This window comes from Dreissena polymorpha, chromosome 12 (assembly GCF_020536995.1).
Source record: "Dreissena polymorpha isolate Duluth1 chromosome 12, UMN_Dpol_1.0, whole genome shotgun sequence".
In the NCBI taxonomy this organism is placed as follows: Eukaryota; Metazoa; Mollusca; class Bivalvia; order Myida; family Dreissenidae; genus Dreissena; species Dreissena polymorpha.
The window spans coordinates 56,597,954-56,618,760 of record NC_068366.1 but is presented as its reverse complement, the minus strand read 5'-3'; the positions used below and the strand labels follow the sequence as shown (position 1 = coordinate 56,618,760).

General features: G+C 36.6%; 1 protein-coding gene across 3 annotated transcripts in view; it reads left to right on the top strand.

The window, feature by feature from the left end:
* Nucleotides 1–20,807, top strand: part of LOC127853107 (AP-3 complex subunit delta-1-like) — a 60,544-nt gene that overhangs the window by 12,923 nt on the left and 26,814 nt on the right. For 2 of the 3 annotated variants that reach the window (XM_052387327.1, XM_052387326.1), the window contains exons 6-15: nucleotides 536–665; nucleotides 1,435–1,574; nucleotides 2,208–2,281; nucleotides 3,384–3,433; nucleotides 4,954–5,003; nucleotides 8,221–8,269; nucleotides 8,582–8,727; nucleotides 15,606–15,754; nucleotides 16,599–16,725; nucleotides 18,582–18,685. In XM_052387327.1, coding sequence (XP_052243287.1) covers nucleotides 536–665; nucleotides 1,435–1,574; nucleotides 2,208–2,281; nucleotides 3,384–3,433; nucleotides 4,954–5,003; nucleotides 8,221–8,269; nucleotides 8,582–8,727; nucleotides 15,606–15,754; nucleotides 16,599–16,725; nucleotides 18,582–18,685 — 1,019 coding nt within the window. The remainder of the gene's footprint in view (nucleotides 1–535; nucleotides 666–1,434; nucleotides 1,575–2,207; nucleotides 2,282–3,383; nucleotides 3,434–4,953; nucleotides 5,004–8,220; nucleotides 8,270–8,581; nucleotides 8,728–15,605; nucleotides 15,755–16,598; nucleotides 16,726–18,581; nucleotides 18,686–20,807) is intronic. The other variant, XM_052387328.1, reaches the window with a different exon arrangement.

Below are 20,807 nucleotides of genomic sequence, written 5' to 3'. Positions count from 1 at the left end.
GTCATTCGTGGTTGATGGTACCTTTATAGGCCTTGTCTTAGGTTCTCATTTATATTGTACTAAACTTTGTTCACCCAAATATTGTTCAATTTCATAAGATTGATCTTTTGTTGTTGTACTCATTGTTAGCTTGTCATGTCATGTCATGTCTTGGATTTCAGGCAAAGTTATGTCCCTTTAAAGTTATGTTCTCTTAACTCCTTTGTGTGTGTGGGGGGGGGGGGGATTGAAAAGTGATAATATTAAAAACTTTGTGTGGCATTTTTTCAGATGATCACAATCTGCAGATTTCGTGTTATTGCCTTTGATGTAATTGATTGTTTCCAGTAACCACTAGCTGGCTTTTGACAATACTGAAGTAAATTATACCAATTGCCAAGTAAAATTCTGTGATGGTAGGTGGGGCTTTGGCAGAAACATAGCAGTGCGTGATAAGAGACATGTAAATATAGCAACTTATGTTTGTTTCATGTACCACATAACTCTAAATGGTAGTAAATGCCAACTAATAAAGTGAATACTACTGTGATTTCAGATGACGTCTACAAAGCCATACCTGCGTAAGAAGGCGGTGCTGATCATGTACAAAGTGTTCCTACAGTTCCCCGAGGCATTGAGGCCAGCTTTCCCACGCCTGAAGGAGAAACTAGAGGACCCTGACCCAGGTATGCAACTCTGACCATGTGATCTTTATGTAGGTCAAGGTCATATGTGTCATGTACAAAGTTCCCTGAGGCATTGAGATGTGCCTTCCTACATATGAGGTATTCCTTTCTGACCTGCTGACCTTTATGTAGGTCAAGGTCATATGAGTTTACCTGTGGAAGACCCAGAAGTTAGGGTTGTATAGTTTTTATAAGTAAAGGGTATTATAAATAAAAAATATTTTTAGATGTTGGTTACGAATGGGAACTATTATAGGTCAGTTGTTTGACTTTGGTAAATTTAACAGTATTCTTATAAACAGTGTAGACATTGTCATTCAAATGCTAGGCTTTTTAATTGAACAGAACGATGTTCATAATTTCGGCTTCTGTAAAAACGCTTTGAGCATATTATTTTGATTTAAAATTCAGACATTATGACAGTGTATATCTTGATCAGAACTCTTCTATAACCAATAACTTGACCATCTGCTTTCAAGTACAATGTAATTGAGACACATTCAAGGAAAATTGGAGGTAGTGCATGTGTGTTAAGTGTTGTCCCAGATTAGCCTGTGCACACTGCACATGCTTATTAGAGACAACTCTGCTTTTATGGTATTTTTGGTTTAAAGGAATTTTCTCCTGTGCAAAAATCCAGGTTTAGCAGAAAGTGTGGTCACTGATTAGCCTGTGCAAACTGCAGAGGTTAATCTGTGATCACACTTTACGCACATGCAGTAAGCCCAATGGTCTCAGAACAAGGCTCAATTGTTTGTCTCTATGGCAGGTGTACAGTCGGCTGCAGTGAATGTGATATGTGAGCTGGCAAGGAAGAACCCCAGGAACTACCTGGCACTGGCCCCCCTGTTCTTCAAGCTGATGACCTCCTCCACCAATAATTGGGTCCTCATCAAAATTATTAAACTGGTGAGCCTTTGAACACTTAAAATTTTTCCATTGTAATCTGTTAGCACACATGAGCCGCATTTTTGGGGTAACCAGGCTTAACCCTTTCAGTGCGGGAACCGAATTTTAAAGGCCTTTGCAAACAGTTTGGATCCAGATGAGACGCCACAGAACATGGCGTCTCATCAGGATCCAAACTGTTTGCTATTCTGATAGTATTCTTTGAAAAAAATAGAAGAAAATGCTAATTTTAGAAATTCTGCAGACGACATTTTAGCAGACGACAAATTTCCCAGCATGCAAAGGGTTAATGCATGTGCATTAAGTGTAGTACCAGATTAGCCTGTGTAGAAACACTTTTTCCACCTAGATTGGATTTTCGTTTAGCAGAGACTTCCTTTGAACTTTTTATTTCTGCATTAAAACTTAAAAATGAATGGAAGGATTTTCATACAATTATGACTGTTACTGTAATTAATTACAAGATTTGTGTAGTGTTGTAAAGATGACCTGTGATTGATCGTCTGTAAACAGGGAGTTTACAGTTCATGGTATTGGCATACTCTGTTCTGTGTTTTCTGTGTTTGCAAATGTAGAAATGTGTAAATCTTTGTTATCTTTTCATACTGTAAAAAATGTGTGTTTTGATTCCAGTTTGGTGCTTTAACCCCATTGGAGCCTCGGCTGGGAAAGAAGTTGATAGAGCCTCTGACCAACTTGATACACAGGTTGGGGATGATGGGCATTGTGGTTTGCATATGAGCTGTTCTCTGTGAAAACTGAGCTTCACGCATGTGGGAAACTATTATCCCAAATTAGACTTCGCATTTGAAGCTTTATCTGGAAAAAAACGAGCTTCATGCATGCGCGTACAGTCTTACGCCAGTTTAGCCTGGTCAGTCTTACACAGGATAATCTGGGACTTCACTTAATGCCAAGACTGGATTTATGATTGGAACATGATACCAAGACTGGATTTATGATTGGAACATGATACCAAGACTGGATTTATGATTGGAACATAATAAGCACATTTATTAAGTCGGGCTTCCCCAGAGGGAGGTTCATTAAATTAATTACCATTTCAATTTATTTGCTAACTTTATTAGATCAAGAAATCAGATCAGCATCCAAGAGCCCACTGGTCTCTCTTACTGTTCTTCTTATGTATACAAAACTATTAATTAAATGCACTTTGAATATTGCATGATCTTTTGGAGAATTGTTCAGTTATGTGAAATTTTTCTGTTCATTAGTTTTTCTTGTTTTGCCCCCGGTAGGGTGGCATATAGCAGTTGAACTGTCAGTCAGTCCGTTCGTCTGTCCGTCCGTCAGTATGTCCGAAAACTTAAACATTGGCCATAACTTTTGCAATATTGAAGATAGCAACTTGATATTTGGCATGCATGTGTATCTCATGGAGCTGCACATTTTGAGTGGTGAAAGGTAAAGGTCAAGGTAATCCTTTAAGGTCAAAAGTAAATAAATACAATCCAAGTGAAGTAATAAGCTTTAAAAGGGAGATAATTTCTAAACCTGCCAAGTGATATATTGAAATTCTATTTTAAAGCGGTGCAATAGGGGGCATCGTGTTTCTGACAAACACATCTCTTTGTTTCACAAATGTGTGAATAATCAATTATTTGTTTGTAGGTAACAACTGTCAATTAAAATTAATAAGTTGTTGTTATCTCAAGGTTGATGTAGTTTTTTATGTTGCTACATAGAGGAGGTATTATGTCATAACTTTCATGTTAATACAAGAAAAAACATAGGTGTCTTACTAACATGTCCCACCAAATGTTATAACAACCTTTTTCTCTGTTTCAGTACCTCTGCCATGTCTTTGCTGTATGAATGTATTAACACGGTGATAGCAGGTAAGTTAGAAGTTGCCTCCCTTCACTGGTTATTGTTTCCCTTGTTCTGTTGATTTCACATTGTATTTAGCTCAAATTAATTAAAATGATTGTGTTAACATTAATTTATTTTCTTGAGCCATATTTATTTTTGTAAACCATATTTATACTATATTTAATAAATAGTTTTATACAATTTGTTCACTGCTTATTTGAACATTAAATTTTTTATTTGAACATTAAAATTCCTACGCTTATCTGTAAAATTAAGACATTGTCGCTGTATTCTTTGCAGAAAACATGCAAATATGTAATCTTCAATGAAAGTCCTGTTTTCAACCAAATATCATGCATCTTCAACAAACAAATTTTTAGCATTAATAAAAGTAGAATTCATTTTACTCTACATATGATCATGAATAAATTTTGTTTCATTATGGTGATGTAGATTATTAGCTGTGAATTTAATTATCTTTAATATAGTTTAGTCACGCATACACATTCCATTTCCATATGAGTAAAGTTTCATAGGAAGGGAGAAAAATATTTGTTCATCTTTTATAGTGTAAAGTTTATGTTTCTTATTTGTGTGATGTCTTTTTCCTTCTATTTTAAATTTATCTTACTGGGACATAGTACTTAGTATAAATTATGAAGCTTCATTCAGTATCTCTTACTTTTGTTCAATGATACATTCATGTCTGTTACATTTGAGCCACATCATGCCAAACGTTCCATATGCCATAGGCAGCTAGGGAAGCTCCTGTCAAAAGTGGGCGATTGCACATGCTGGTCTTCTTTTTCTGCTATGTGTATACAATCATGCATGGTCAAGGGAGCTAATTTGCAAGCTGGTCTGGAGTTAAACTGGCTGCATATGGCATAAGACCCATTTTTGTATTACACTGCTTTTTTCTCGATCTTTAGGATTGAAAGAGAAATGTTATATTTGCTGACAATTTTGTTCCCAAATACAGTTATTTTCAACACTCCATCCTATATTTACAGAGCATTCCAAACTGAAAATAATCTGTCAGACACTACTTTAAAATGTACTTCCCAAGTTTAAAGCATGACACAAAATGTTAAAATAAATATTTATGTAAATCAGTTTTGAAATAATGTGTAATGCTAACCGCCTATTGCTGCAATAATCTTCTCAAAAAAAGGCAAACTTTCAGTGAAGATATGGAGCATAAAATAGTTGTCAGTCACCTAAACATTTTGTATGACGTTCATGGTGTCACCATGGCTTTTGAAAAAGTTGTCACCATTTTTTTTCTCTGACATTTGAATCTGTCAGCAAGCTTATCTCTGTTTGTACAGATTTCACAATAAATTGCCATGTTGTATGTTGTAAGGTTTTGTCAAGTATTTTGGAGACAATAACTTGTATACTCTGTATGATGGGTTTTCACATTCAGATAAGTGTGTGAATTTATACCGAGTACATGTAGTAATAATTGCATGCAGTGAGGTCATTACGGACTCTATCAGGGCCACCAGAGGTATAACTGACCCATGTTTCTTCTTGCTTACAGTACTCATTTCTGTATCTACAGGCATTCCCAACCACACGGCCTCCATCCAGGTACAGTATATCAGCGTCCTAGGACGCTGCAGGGGAAACCTGGCAACTGCACGCCAACATTACGCTTTCATTTTGTATAAGCCTCGCTCTAAGAAAATGGGTTGTAAAGCAGTTGAGTTTAGTGTTGTCCCAGATAAGCCTGCGCAGTCCACACAGTCAGGGACGATACTTTCACCTTTGATTTTCGCTAAGAAGAGACTTTCTCTTAACTCTTTCAGTGCTGGAACCGAATTTTGAAGGCCTTTGCAAACAGTTTGGATCCAGATGAGACACCACAGAACGTGGCGTCTCATCAGGATCCAAACTGTTTGCTATTCTGATAGTATTCTTTGAAAAAAAAAATTGAAGAAAATGCTTATTTTAGAAATTCAGCAGACAAAATTTTAGCAGACTACAAATTTCCCAGCATGCAAAGGGTTAACAATTTTTTTTTTTTAAGTGGAAGGTGTCGTTCCTGATCTGCCTGTTCAGTCTTTTTAGGCTAATCTGGGACGACACTTGATGCAGTGGAAGGTGTCGTTCCTGATCTGCCTGTTCAGTCCTTTTAGGCTAATCTGGGACGACACTTGATGCAGTGGAAGGTGTCGTTCCTGATCTGCCTGTTCAGTCCTTTTAGGCTAATCTGGGACGACACTTGATGCAGTGGAAGGTGTCGTTCCTGATCTGCCTGTTCAGTCCTTTTAGGCTAATCTGGGACGACACTTGATGCAGTGGTAGGTGTCGTTCCTGATCTGCCTGTTCAGTCTTTTTATGCTTATCTGGGACGACACTTAATGCACATGCTTTGAGCCCTGTTTTCCCAGAATGCGGCCGATTTCTGTATTGGATACAATAGTTTCATTATCAACACCACTGAAATATACTTTGATTGGGGTTTACACGCGGCTGATTTCTGTATTGGATACAATAGTTTCATCATCAACACCACTGAAATATACTTTGATTGGGGTTTACACGCGGCTTATTTCGGAATTGGATGCAATAGTTTCATCATCAACACCACTGAAATATACTTTGATTGGGGTTTACACGCGGCTTATTTCTGAATTGGATACAATAGTTTCATCATCAACACCACTGAAATATACTTTGATTGGGGTTTACACTAGTTTTGGTGCTGGATATGAATGATTTCAACTTAGATACCTGTTAGAGTGCAAAGGTGTTTTAGTAGTTACTTATACCATGGGTACAGTGTATTATATATTGCGTTTTTTGTGTGGTTGCACATATATTGTATGCTTGAACAATAAGAAAAAACATACTTTAAAGTTCATGTGTGTAGAAAAAATAATTTATAATCGTTCTCAAAAATGTGCTATGTATAAAACAAGTATTTGTAAGGTTTACTATTTATGGTCCCCTACCGGTGACACCGGAGGGCACTTATGGTTTGCACTCCGTCTGTCTGTCTGTAAGTCAGATAGTTAGTCAGTCCGTCACACTTTTCTGGATCCTGCGATAACTTTATAAGTTCTTAATATTTTTTCATTAAACTTGAAACATGGATAGATGGCAATATGGAGATTATGCACGTCATTTCATTTTGTGCCTACATAAAAAATTCTGGTTGCTATGGCAACAAATATAAAAAATAATAATATTTTTTTTTTACTGACAATGGTGGAGTTTCACCGGTAGGGGACCATATTGCTTGGCAATCTCTTGTTAATTATACAAAGTAATTTTCAGTTATTATTAAAGTATTCATGTTGAAATCATAAGAAAATAAGGGAATAGCTCATAATAAAAGATTACTCAAAAGAATTTATGTGGGCCATAATTGGTGTTATAGTTGCCATGTGTCCCTGAATGCTTTTATTGGATACACTTTATTTAGTACATTTATTTTAGGGGTTTGGAAGAGTTTGATATTTTAGTTACATTTCTTAAAATGTGATCAGTCAAAAACAATGGCAAACCTTTGTTCATATGTTGTATGCTTTCTAACCTTTTGTAATTTGGAAAGTTAACAAAACATTAACTGTGTTTGACTGATGTCATTTTGAAATTCGACAAGACAACAACAAATCTTTTGCTCTTTGACTGTTAAGGTTGTTATGCTTATAACTATTCACTTATTTCTTAGTGAAACCTGCTGAGATGCAATAATACTAACACACTTTGCTAATAAAGGCATCTAAATTAAAAACAATTACAACTTGCTTTTGAGTTCCTGTAATATTTCTGTATCATAATCAACATCATTTAGAGCAGATTTGGTTATGTGTTAAATGTGTGGCTTTCTTTACACAAGCAGCCTTTATGATTTGCAGTTTATAGTAATTGTGACAATGTAATGTACATTTACTATCACCTTATAACAAAGCATAATACAAAAACATGTACATTTCACCTGATGATAAACTTTTAAGACAAAAATGATTTTGGTGTTATTTAATTTTCTCTAAAAACAACTAAAAACAACAATAGTACATCTTATTCTTATAAACATATTAAAATGTGTGTGACTTACATAATGAATGACTCTCAATAGTAGAAAATGTACAAACCTTTTTTAATTATACAATGCTCTTCTAATATTACATGTTTTTATGTCCCCCAGTCTATACTGGGGGACATATTGTTTTTGCCGTGTCTGTTTGTTTGTTGGTTTGTTGGTTTGCGTCAAACTTTAACATTGGCCATAACTTTTGCAATATTGAAGATAGCAACTTGATATTTGGCATGCATGGTTATCTCATGGAGCTGCACATTTTGAGTGGTGAAAGGTCAAGGTCATCCTTCAAAGTCAAAGGTCAAATATATGGGGGGGGGGGAATAGTGTTTCACAAACACATCTTGTTTTTAATTATAAATGTAACTTTAAAATTACTAGTGCTTAATAGTGTCTTCTTCATAACTGACATGTGAATGTTTAAACATTTAAACTCGTACTTAGCACAACAATATAGTAGTCCCTAACACATTTAATCCCCTTGAAGATTGGTAGAAATGCTGTCATAGGAGGAATATTGGCCTGTCAGATATGGAAGGTCTTCTTGTGCTATCTATTATTCTGAACTGTCGTTTAAGCAGCTCTTATGTTTTTGCTCTTGTATGCTGGTATTGTCAAGTATATTCAGCTGTAGCCTTTGATACATGTATGCAAAATCTTTTTTGTTTCATTATTGGTATTGTCACATTATTGTTTTGGTTGCAAAAGTGATAACTTTGTAAAATAGGTGTGCAATACCTCCATGTCTGTCTCTTTCAGCTTTGTGTTCAGAAATTGAGAATTCTGATAGAGGATTCTGACCAAAACTGTAAGTTTTCCAACCATTTATTTAATGGAACTACATCAAAATAATTTGATTTTATCAGTTGTATTTTTAAATCATTTCAAATAATAAGAGGACATTAATATTTTGTTGGAAAAAAAAGATATGGGAAAAGAAAAAATATATAGTGTTTATTGATATTTTTTTACCGAACAGATGTATAATAATTCTTTTATCAATATTGCATTCAAAAATTCATGGCATGCTTGTCACAGCTTCCTCCTGACTATGCTTCTGGCATAATTGTTTACTTAAGAAAACCGATCACAAAAAATATTAAAATTGTTACATGTGCAGTGAAATACCTGGGACTGCTTGCAATGTCCAAGATCCTGCAGACACATCCCAAGTCAGTGCAGACGCACAAGGACTTGATACTGCAGTGCCTGGATGATAAGGACGAGTCCATCAGATTCCGTGCCCTGGATCTCCTGTATGGCATGGTAAGGGGTCTAACTCTTGTATTGGTAGCACTTGTTAGGGAGGCAACTCTTGTAAATTTGGAATGCTAAGGTTGCACACAATGATAAAAATTTGGCATGACAGGGGATGTCACTCTTTGTATTACAATTCTGAGCCCTGGAAGGCCCGTATTGCATCTGGAGGAAGGGAATCCTAATACTGTTTGGAATCATGGGAGTTAAGGATGTTAATACAGAAACAAAGTGTGTTGGTAAGGTATTAATATGGTTGTTATATTATTGTCCCCTACCGGTTTCACCATAGGGGACTTATGGTTTGCGCTCTGTGTGTCCGTCTGTCTGTGAGTCTGTGAGTCTGTCACACTTTTCTGGATCCTGCAATAACTTTAAAAGTTCTGAATATTTTTCTTGAAACTTTAAACATGGATAGATGGCAATATGGACACTGTGCAATTCATTTAATTTTTTCCTATGTCAAAAATTCTGATTGCTATGGCAACAAATAAATTATATTTTTTATAAATTTCTGACAATGGTGGAGCCGGTAGGGAACATATATTGCTTGGCAATAGTCTTGTTTTGTCTATTTTGTGAGTTGTGTTGCCCAGTCCAGTCATGTCCAGTAATGAAATGTTTATGGCATTTTGCCTCATGCTTCAAGGAGGGTAGTTGTTTGTCTGTGAATGGCATGAATATGTTTTCTCAGTACTGGTAAATGTGTAACAAACTCCATGTTTAACCAGTAAAAAGATCAAATTGCATCCTATCCGCTGTTAAATAATTGAAGTTTTGAAGGCTGTTGAATTCTGCTAAAAAATAAGAATTGAAACACTCAAACAGAAAGCTTTGTACATAATCTAAAATAAATACAGCTTATTATAAGCAGACTCAAACTAACCTAAACTGAACTGAAGTGAATGCTGTTTGCAGGTCCATATAAGTAGTCTGAAACTAACCTAAACTGAACTGAAGTGAATGCTGTTTACAGGTCCATATAAGTAGTCTCAAACTAACCTAAACTGAACTGAAGTGAATGCTGTTTGCAGGTACATATAAGTAGTCTGAAACTAACCTAAACTGAACTGAAGTGAATGCTGTTTACAGGTCCATATAAGTAGTCTCAAACTAACCTAAACTGAACTGAAGTGAATGCTGTTTACAGGTCCATATAAGTAGTCTCAAACTAACCTAAACTGAACTGAAGTGAATGCTGTTTGCAGGTCCATATAAGTAGTCTCAAACTAACCTAAACTGAACTGAAGTGAATGCTGTTTGCAGGTCCATATAAGTAGTCTCAAACTAACCTAAACTGAACTGAAGTGAATGCTGTTTGCTGGTCCATATAAGTAGTCTCAAACTAACCTAAACTGAACTGAAGTGAATGCTGTTTGCTGGTCCATATAAGTAGTCTCAAACTAACCTAAACTGAACTGAAATGAATGCTGTTTACAGGTTTATATAAGTAGTCTGAAACTAACCTAAACTGAACTGAAGTGAATGCTGTTTGCAGGTCCATATAAGTAGTCTGAAACTAACCTAAACTGAACTGAAGTGAATGCTGTTTGCAGGTCCATATAAGTAGTCTGAAACTAACCTAAACTGAACTGAAGTAAATGCTGTTTGCAGGTCCATATAAGTAGTCTCAAACTAACCTAAACTAAACTGAAGTGAATGCTGTTTGCAGGTCCATATAAGCAGACTCAAACTAACCTAAACTGAACTGAAGTGAATGCTGTTTGCAGGTCCATATAAGTAGTCTGAAACTAACCTAAACTGAACTGAAGTGAATGCTGTTTACAGGTCCATATAAGTAGTCTCAAACTAACCTAAACTGAACTGAAGTGAATGCTGTTTACAGGTCCATATAAGTAGTCTCAAACTAACCTAAACTGAACTGAAGTGAATGCTGTTTACAGGTCCATATAAGTAGTCTCAAACTAACTTAAACTGAAATTAAGTGAATGCTGTTTACAGGTCCATATAAACAGTCTCAAACTAACCTAAACTGAACTGAAGTGAATGCTGTTTGCAGGTCCATATAAGTAGTCTCAAACTAACCTACACTGAACTGAAGTGAATGCTGTCTGCAGGTCCATATAAGTAGTCTCAAACTAACCTAAACTGAACTGAAGTGAATGCTGTTTGCTGGTCCATATAAGTAGTCTCAGACTAACCTAAACTGAACTGAAGTGAATGCTGTTTGCAGGTCCATATAAGTAGTCTGAAACTAACCTAAACTGAACTGAAGTGAATGCTGTTTACAGGTCCATATAAGTAGTCTCAGACTAACTTAAACTGAACTGAAGTGAATGCTGTTTGCAGGTCCATATAAGTAGTCTGAAACTAACATAAACTGAACTGAAGTAAATGCTGTTTACAGGTTCATATAAGTAGTCTCAAACTAACCTAAACTGAACTGAAGTGAATGCTGTTTGCAGGTCCATATAAGTAGTCTGAAACTAACCTAAACTGAACTGAAGTGAATGCTGTTTGCAGGTCCATATAAGTAGTCTCAAACTAACCTAAACTGAACTGAAGTTAATGCTGTTTGCAGGTCCATATAAGTAGTCTCAGACTAACCTAAACTGAACTGAAGTGAATGCTGTTTGCAGGTCCATATAAGAAGTCTCAAACTAACCTAAACTGAACTGAAGTGAATGCTGTTTGCAGGTCCATATAAGTAGTCTCAGACTAACCTAAACTGAACTGAAGTGAATGCTGTTTGCAGGTCCATATAAGAAGTCTCAAACTAACCTAAACTGAACTGAAGTGAATGCTGTTTGCAGGTCCATATAAAAAGTCTCAAACTAACCTAAACTGAACTGAAGTGAATGCTGTTTGCAGGTCCATATAAGTAGTCTCAGACTAACCTAAACTGAACTGAAGTGAATGCTGTTTACAGGTCCATATAAGTAGTCTCAAACTAACCTAAACTGAACTGAAGTGAATGCTGTTTGCAGGTCCATATATGTAGTCTCAAACTAACCTTAACTGAACTGAAGTAAATGCTGTTTGCAGGTCCATATAAGTAGTCTCAAACGTACCTAAACTGAACTGAAGTGAATGCTGTTTACAGGTCCATATAAGTAGTCTCAAACTAACCTTAACTGAACTGAAGTGAATGCTGTTTACAGGTCCATATAAGTAGTCTCAGACTAACCTAAACTGAACTGAAGTGAATGCTGTTTACAGGTCCATATAAGCAGACTCAAACTAACCTAAACTAAACTGAAGTGAATGCTATTTGCAGGTCCATATAAGTAGTCTCAAACTAACCTAAACTGAACTGAAGTGAATGCTGTTTGCAGGTCCATATACGTAGTCTCAAACTAACCTAAACTGAACTGAAGTGAATGCTGTTTACAGGTCCATATAAGTAGTCTCAGACTAACCTAAACTGAACTGAAGTGAATGCTGTTTGCAGGTCCATATAAGTAGTCTCATACTAACCTAAACTGAACTGAAGTGAATGCTGTTTACAGATCCATATAAGTAGTCTCAAACTAACCTAAACTGAACTGAAGTGAATGCTGTTTGCAGGTACATATAAGTAGTCTCAGACTAACCTAAACTGAACTGAAGTGAATGCTGTTTACAGGTCCATATAAGCAGACTCAAACTAACCTAAACTGAACTGAAGTGAATGCTATTTGCAGGTCCATATAAGTAGTCTCAAACTAACCTAAACTGAACTGAAGTGAATGCTGTTTGCAGGTCCATATACGTAGTCTCAAACTAACCTAAACTGAACTGAAGTGAATGCTGTTTACAGGTCCATATAAGTAGTCTCAGACTAACCTAAACTGAACTGAAGTGAATGCTGTTTGCAGGTCCATATAAGTAGTCTCAAACTAACCTAAACTGAACCGAAGTGAATGCTGTTTGCAGGTCCATAAAAGTAGTCTCAAACTAACCTAAACTAAACTGAAGTGAATGCTGTTTGCAGGTCCATATAAGTAGTCTCAGACTAACCTAAACTGAACTGAAGTGAATGCTGTTTACAGGTCTATATAAGTAGTCTCAAACGTACCTAAACTGAACTGAAGTGAATGCTGTTTGCTGGTCCATATAAGTAGTCTCAGACTAACCTAAACTGAACTGAAGTGAATGCTGTTTACAGGTCCATATAAAAAGTCTCAAACTAACCTAAACTGAACTGAAGTGAATGCTGTTTGCAGGTCCATATAAGTAGTCTCAGACTAACCTAAACTGAACTGAAGTGAATGCTGTTTACAGGTCCATATAAGTAGTCGCAGACTAACCTAAACTGAACTGAAGTGAATGCTGTTTGCAGGTCCATATAAGTAGTCTCAAACTAACCTAAACTGAACTGAAGTGAAAGCTGTTTGCTGGTCCATATAAGTAGTCTGAAACTAACCTAAACTGAACTGAAGTGAATGCTGTTTACAGGTCCATATAAGTAGTCTCAAACTAACCTAAACTGAACTGAAGTGAATGCTGTTTGCTGGTCCATATAAGTAGTCTCAGACTAACCTAAACTGAACTGAAGTGAATGCTGTTTACAGGTCCATATAAGTAGTCTCAAACTAACCTAAACTGAACTGAAGTGAATGCTGTTTGCAGGTCCATATAAGCAGACTCAAACTAACCTAAACTGAACTGAAGTGAATGCTGTTTACAGGTCCATATAAGTAGTCTCAAACTAACCTAAACTGAACTGAAGTGAATGCTGTTTGCAGGTCCATATAAGTAGTCTCAAACTAACCTAAACTGAACTGAAGTGAATGCTGTTTACAGGTCCATATAAGTAGTCTCAAACTAACCTAAACTGAACTGAAGTGAATGCTGTTTATAGGTCCATATAAGTAGTCTCAAACTAACCTAAACTGAACTGAAGTGAATGCTGTTTGCTGGTCCATATAAGTAGTCTCAAACTAACCTAAACTGAACTGAAGTGAATGCTGTTTACAGGTCCATATTAGTAGTCTCAGACTAACCTAAACTGAACTGAAGTGAATGCTGTTTGCAGGTCCATATAAGTAGTCTCAAACTAACCTAAAATGAACTGAAGTGAATGCTGTTTGCTGGTCCATATAAGTAGTCTCAAACTAACTTAAACTGAACTGAAGTGAATGCTGTTTACAGGTCCATATAAGTAGTCTCAAACTAACCTTAACTGAACTGAAGTGAATGCTGTTTGCAGGTCCATATAAGTAGTCTCAGACTAACCTAAACTGAACTGAAGTGAATGCTGTTTGCTGGTCCATATAAGTAGTCTCAAACTAACCTAAACTGAACTGAAGTGAATGCTGTTTACAGGTCCATATTAGTAGTCTCAGACTAACCTAAACTGAACTGAAGTGAATGCTGTTTACAGGTCCATATAAAAAGTCTCAAACTAACCTAAACTGAACTGAAGTGAATGCTGTTTGCAGGTCCATATAAGTAGTCTGAAACTAACCTAAACTGAACTGAAGTGAATGCTGTTTACAGGTCCATATAAGTAGTCTGAAACTAACCTAAACTGAACTGAAGTGAATGCTGTTTGCAGGTCCATATAAGTAGTCTCAAACTAACCTAAACTGAACTGAAGTGAATGCTGTTTGCTGGTCCATATAAGTAGTCTCAAACTAACCTAAACTGAACTGAAGTGAATGCTGTTTACAGGTCCATATAAGTAGTCTCAGACTAACCTAAACTGAACTGAAGTGAATGCTGTTTGCAGGTCCATATAAGTAGTCTCAAACTAACCTAAACTGAACTGAAGTGAATGCTGTTTGCTGGTCCATATAAGTAGTCTCAAACTAACCTAAACTGAACTGAAGTGAATGCTGTTTGCAGGTCAATATAAGTAGTCTCAGACTAACCTAAACTGAACTGAAGTGAATGCTGTTTGCAGGTCCATATAAGTAGTCTGAAACTAACCTAAACTGAACTGAAGTGAATGCTGTTTACAGGTCCATATAAGTAGTCTCAAACTAACCTAAACTGAACTGAAGTGAATGCTGTTTACAGGTCCATATAAGTAGTCTCAAACTAACCTAAACTGAACTGAAGTGAATGCTGTTTGCAGGTCCATATAAGCAGTCTCAAACTAATCTAAACTGAACTGAAGTGAATGCTGTTTGAAGGTCCACATTAGTAGTCTCAAACTAACCTAAACTGAACTGAAGTTAATGCTGTTTGCAGGTCCATATAAGTAGTCTGAAACTAACCTAAACTGAACTGAAGTGAATGCTGTTTACAGGTCCATATAAGTAGTCTCAAACTAACCTAAACTGAACTGAAGTGAATGCTGTTTGCAGGTCCATATAAGTAGTCTGAAACTAACCTAAACTGAACTGAAGTGAATGCTGTTTGCAGGTCCATATAAGTAGTCTCAGACTAACCTAAACTGAACTGAAGTGAATGCTGTTTGCTGGTCCATATAAGTAGTCTGAAACTAACCTAAACTGAACTGAAGTAAATGCTGTTTGCAGGTCCATATAAGTTGTCTGAAACTAACCTAAACTGAAGTGAATGCTGTTTACAGGTCCATATAAGTAGTCTGAAACTAACCTAAACTGAACTGAAGTGAATGCTGTTTGCAGGTCCATATAAGTAGTCTGAAACTAACCTAAACTGAACTGAAGTGAATGCTGTTTACAGGTCCATATAAGTAGTCTCAAACTAACCTAAACTGAACTGAAGTGAATGCTGTTTACAGGTCCATATAAGTTGTCTGAAACTAACCTAAACTGAACTGAAGTGAATGCTGTTTGCTGGTCCATATAAGTAGTCTCAAACGTACCTAAACTGAACTGAAGTGAATGCTGTTTGCTGGTCCATATAAGTAGTCTCAAACTAACCTAAACTGAACTGAAGTGAATGCTGTTTGCTGGTCGATATAAGTAGTCTCAAACGTACCTAAACTGAACTGAAGTGAATGCTGTTTGCAGGTCTCTAAGAAGAACCTGATGGAGATTGTGAAGAAGTTGATGGTGCACATGGACAAGGCAGAGGGCACAAACTACAGAGACGAGTTGCTGGCCAAGATCATTGAGATCTGCTCACAGTCCAACTACCAGTATGTCACCAACTTTGAGTGGTAAGTACACAACTGTATGTCACCAACTTTGTGGTAAGTACACAACTTATTTTTTAAGTTGAGATGTTGCTGTAAGTTGATGTTCATTGCGTCATGTAATACATCTGTTTTTGTCAACATTTAGCTTGTTACACTCCTTGATGCCAAAGTTTTGGCTCAATCTTCATTAAACTTGGTCAGAATGATAATCCTCACAATATCTTAGCAAAGGGTGAATCTGTCAGGTGTGTCAAAAAAAAGTTCACCAGGTCAAATGTTCAAAAAATCTTGTAAGTTATTCTATGCTAGGATTATTAAATGTTAAAAAATGGTAAGTATAAATCTGAAAAAAAAGTACTGTAATTATTCAAAGCTTTTGGATACTCACTACTTTTCTGACACCACTCCAAAATTGATAATTTTTCAGCAAAACCTATATCACTGGAAAGTGCAGCTATAATTTAAAGTTAGTCACAACTTTTTTGAGTCTAGTAAGGTAATAAGGTATAAGTGCGGAGAAACACTCCAGGTACATACATAATGTAGCCTCAGGCGCTGAAGGACCTCATAAACATCGAAATACACACGCACTGGCTTAACCTGATAGTTAATTCTTATTAATACATTTGGCCTTTTTGTTGTTTATCGCTTGTATGAACAATAGGAATAAAAAAACGCTGTTATTCATAGTTGATGTTATACTAGGAAATATAGGAACATCCAAAGCATTAAGTACATTGTCTGTGTGTCTCCAAATGTTCGGACACTGTATTTTGTGAAAAGTTGTGATTTTCAAAATTTTGGACTTGTTTGATTTCAAGTGTCCAGAAACTAATGTGTAATTCCAATACTTGGATTCTCCCAGGTATGTGAGTGTTCTGGTGGAGTTGACCCGCATGGAAGGTACTCGACACGGGCGACTGATCGCAGCTCAGATGTTGGATGTGGCTATCAGAGTGCAGGCCATCAGGCCGTTTGCTGTAGCACAAATGGTAGGCATCGCTGCGTACTTGTGTGAGGGGTAACTTTGTGTGGCACTGTGTAAATTGGGGAAGAAATTGTGTTTCGACCCTGTTTGCTCAGTAACAGAGGGTCCTTAGGTTTCGAGTCCTGGACCAGGGCTTCCCTTGGCTCAATAATTTCTTATGCCAAATTTGCCTTGCTATGGCAAAATTCTTCTATTTTTGGCTATTTTATTAAGTTTTAATGAAGGAATAGTTGTTGCCAAATAGACATTTCTGTAGTCAAATAGGTCAATTTGTAGCCATGGGCTTATTTAGCGAATGGTAGAATAAGCCCTGCTGGACTGACGTAAATATTACTCATCTGTGACATAGGCTATGTGGGTTTATTTTAAATAATTAACAGGCATTGACAGACAATCAATACAGTTGCAAGAATATTTGGAATCAAGGGAGCAATATATTGGCAGTCATGACCCACTAGTTTTAACTGAACTTATTGATAAAATCATCTTAATACTACATGTCTGTATTATAGTGAATAACCTACATAATCGGCTTTGGGAAAAGGTCTGACTGTGGCTGTCTTAGTTTATACAAGTCATATACTGAGCCTGTGAAAAATTGGGCTTATGCCTCGTTCTCATACTTTCGTGTCTTCTCATTGGATTCGTGCTCAATTTAATACGTTATTTTCGCCCTCGCCAATTACCTAACGTGTCTGGATTCTATTTAAGTAGATCGAGCGTTAACAACTGCTGACTATTTTGCAGAGAAAATGTGATTTAAACAAGAAATATTCCACACATATATACACAGATATTGCTTAAATTGTGGTATAAAATATCATTGCATCGATTATTATTGCATTATAAATCGCAAGCACTTAAAACAAAAAAGTTTATAAACTCTGTGCAAGTGGCAGAATTTCTAAGGAAGGCCACGCTCTATTTAATTTGGAGCACTGAGAGGTACATGACAGGGTTTTGTGCAGGAGGCGCGAAACAATTATATTTCAATTAACATGTTTGCATTGTTTATAGAATCTTTAATTTGTTGAAAGTAGCCATGGTTAGCACCTCCTTGCTCTTATTTGGAATTTTATATTTGAAAATAAATTGCTAACATCATGAAATACACATTCAATTGTGTCTTAGAAAAAGGACATTGCAATCTGTTACTTAAAAAATAACTTCCCCACTGGGAGCCCCATTTAGAACGCAGTCAAGCGAGGAGCACAAATTCAATGAGAACAATCTTCTGGATGAGGCCGATCCTTGGCCTTCACCTTCACGAGTTGAAAAAATAAGTAAATATGTAAACAAAGACGATTTTCAGATGGTTTAATACTGAATAGTATTTTATTAAGGATATAAAAGTTATAAAATGCTGAAAATACTTGTCATTGTATGCGCATGCGCGAGATACATAGTTAAGGGGCACAAATGTACGAGAACATAGCATAATACATATAGGCAGTCTGCACAGGCTAATCAGGGACAACACATTCTGCTTTCATGGAATTTTTGTAAACAAGAATTCATTTCTTAACAAAAATCCAGTCTATGTGGTGTCATCCCGGATTCCCCTGTGCAGACTGCCATTAACCCTTTGCATGCTGGGAAATTTGTCGTCTGCTAAAATGTCGTCTGCTGAATTTCTAAAATTAGCATTTTCTTCGATTTTTTTCAAAGAATATTATCAGAATAGCAAACAGTTTGGATCCTGATGAGACGCCACGTTCTGTGGCGTCTCATCTGGATCCAAACTGTTTGCAAAGGCCTTCAAAATTGGGTTCCCGCACTGAAAGGGTTAAACATATGCATTAAGTCCTGTTTTCCCAGAATGTGTCTCTATTAAAGCGTCACCCTGATTTCTATCTGTAGGCTGTCCTGCTGGAGAATGCCCACCTGTTGTCCAACAACTCCCAGAGGAATGGTATCTGTGAAGTGCTGTATGCAGCTGCCTGGCTGTGTGGGGAGTTCCCAGAGTAAGTAACCAGTCTGTCAAGTGCTATGTACACTTTAATAAGTAACCAGTCTGTCAAGTGCTATGTACACTGTAATAAGTAACCAGTCTGTCAACAGCTATGTACACTGTAATAAGTAACCAGTCTGTCAAGTGCTATGTACACTGTAATAAGTAACCAGTCTGTCAAGTGCTATGTACACTGTAATAAGTAACCAGTCTGTCAAGTGCTATGTACACTGTAATAAGTAACCAGTCTTTCAAGTGCTATGTACACTGTAATAAGTAACCAGTCTGTCAAGTGCTATGTACACTGTAATAAGTAACCAGTCTGTCAAGTGCTATGTACACTGTAATAAGTAACCAGTCTGTCAAGTGCTATGTACACTGTAATAAGTAACCAGTCTGTCAAGTGCTATGTACACTGTAATAAGTAACCAGTCTGTCAAGTGCTATGTACACTGTAATAAGTAACCAGTCTGTCAAGTGCTATGTACACTGTAATAAGTAACCAGTCTGTCAAGTGCTATGTACACTGTAATAAGTAACCAGTCTGTCAAGTGCTATGTACACTGTAATAAGTAACCAGTCTGTCAAGTGCTATGTACACTGTAATAAGTAACCAGTCTGTCAAGTGCTATGTACACTGTAATAAGTAACCAGTCTGTCAAGTGCTATGTACACTGTAATAAGTAACCAGTCTGTCAAGTGCTATGTACACTGTAATAAGTAACCAGTCTGTCAAGGTGCTATGTACACTGTAATAAGTAACCAGTCTGTCAAGTGCTATGTACACTGTAATAAGTAACCAGTCTGTCAAGTGCTATGTACACTGTAATAAGTAACCAGTCTGTCAAGTGCTATGTACACTGTAATAAGTAACCAGTCTGTCAAGTGCTATGTACACTGTAATAAGTAACCAGTCTGTCAAGTGCTATGTACACTGTAATAAGTAACCAGTCTGTCAAGTGCTATGTACACTGTAATAAGTAACCAGTCTGTCAAGTGCTATGTACACTGTAATAAGTAACCAGTCTGTCAAGTGCTATGTACACTGTAATAAGTAACCAGTCTGTCAAGTGCTATGTACACTGTAATAAGTAACCAGTCTGTCAAGTGCTATGTACACTGTAATAAGTAACCAGTCTGTCAAGAGCTATGTACACTGTAATAAGTAACCAGTCTGTCAAGTGCTATGTACACTGTAATAAGTAACCAGTCTGTCAAGTGCTATGTACACTGTAATAAGTAACCAGTCTGTCAAGTGCTATGTACACTGTAATAAGTAACCAGTCTGTCAAGTGCTATGTACACTGTAAATCCATTATAACATGCTCGGTTACAACGCTGAATCCAATATTATGAGGGTGGGTCATGGCTTCCGTTTTTTTCTCCAGCCTTCCATTTGGGTCTCAAGTGTTTTCTTTAAATTATAATATTGCAAAGCCCATTGTGCTGATTGCATATTTGCTAAATTACACACAATTAGAGACTAGTCATTATTGCAGCATTTGACAGTTTAAATGTGATAATCTATAGTTTTATGCAAATAAAGTTGTTAAAATGGCATGCATTCATCTGTGTGTCATGCTCTAATGCTGTAACTATTTATGAGCTTTCCATCTTTTGAATTATTGACAGCTTTGACGTTTTCAGCCAGGCATGTTTCATTTTATTCCTATTTGTAGACAATATATGATGAAATATTGTCTTCTAAATTGAAAACTTAACAGACAAAGGGAAATGAATTAAGTATTCCAGTCCATTTAATTACCTGCAAAGGCAGGATATTGTTACATGTGACATGAATTCACTTCTATTTCGTCCGGATTTTGGAAAGTCCCCTGGAAGCTCATTTTTTGTATGACTGTGTATGACGCAATCAGTCATTGCTTTGTATCTTATTGCATTCAATCTTAATTTAAAATCACTCGTCCCTTGGCTGTTATAATTACACCTGAACAGTGCTCTGTGCCATAATGCACTGTACCCTTTACACTTCTGTGAAATGGCGCATTTTGTGTTTATGAAATTCTTAAACACATTTATTGTCATAAATGGCAAGAATTATTTTTATGCCCCCCTTCGAAGAAAAGGGGGTATATTGCTTTGCACTTGTCGGTCTGTCGGTCGGTCCGTCCACC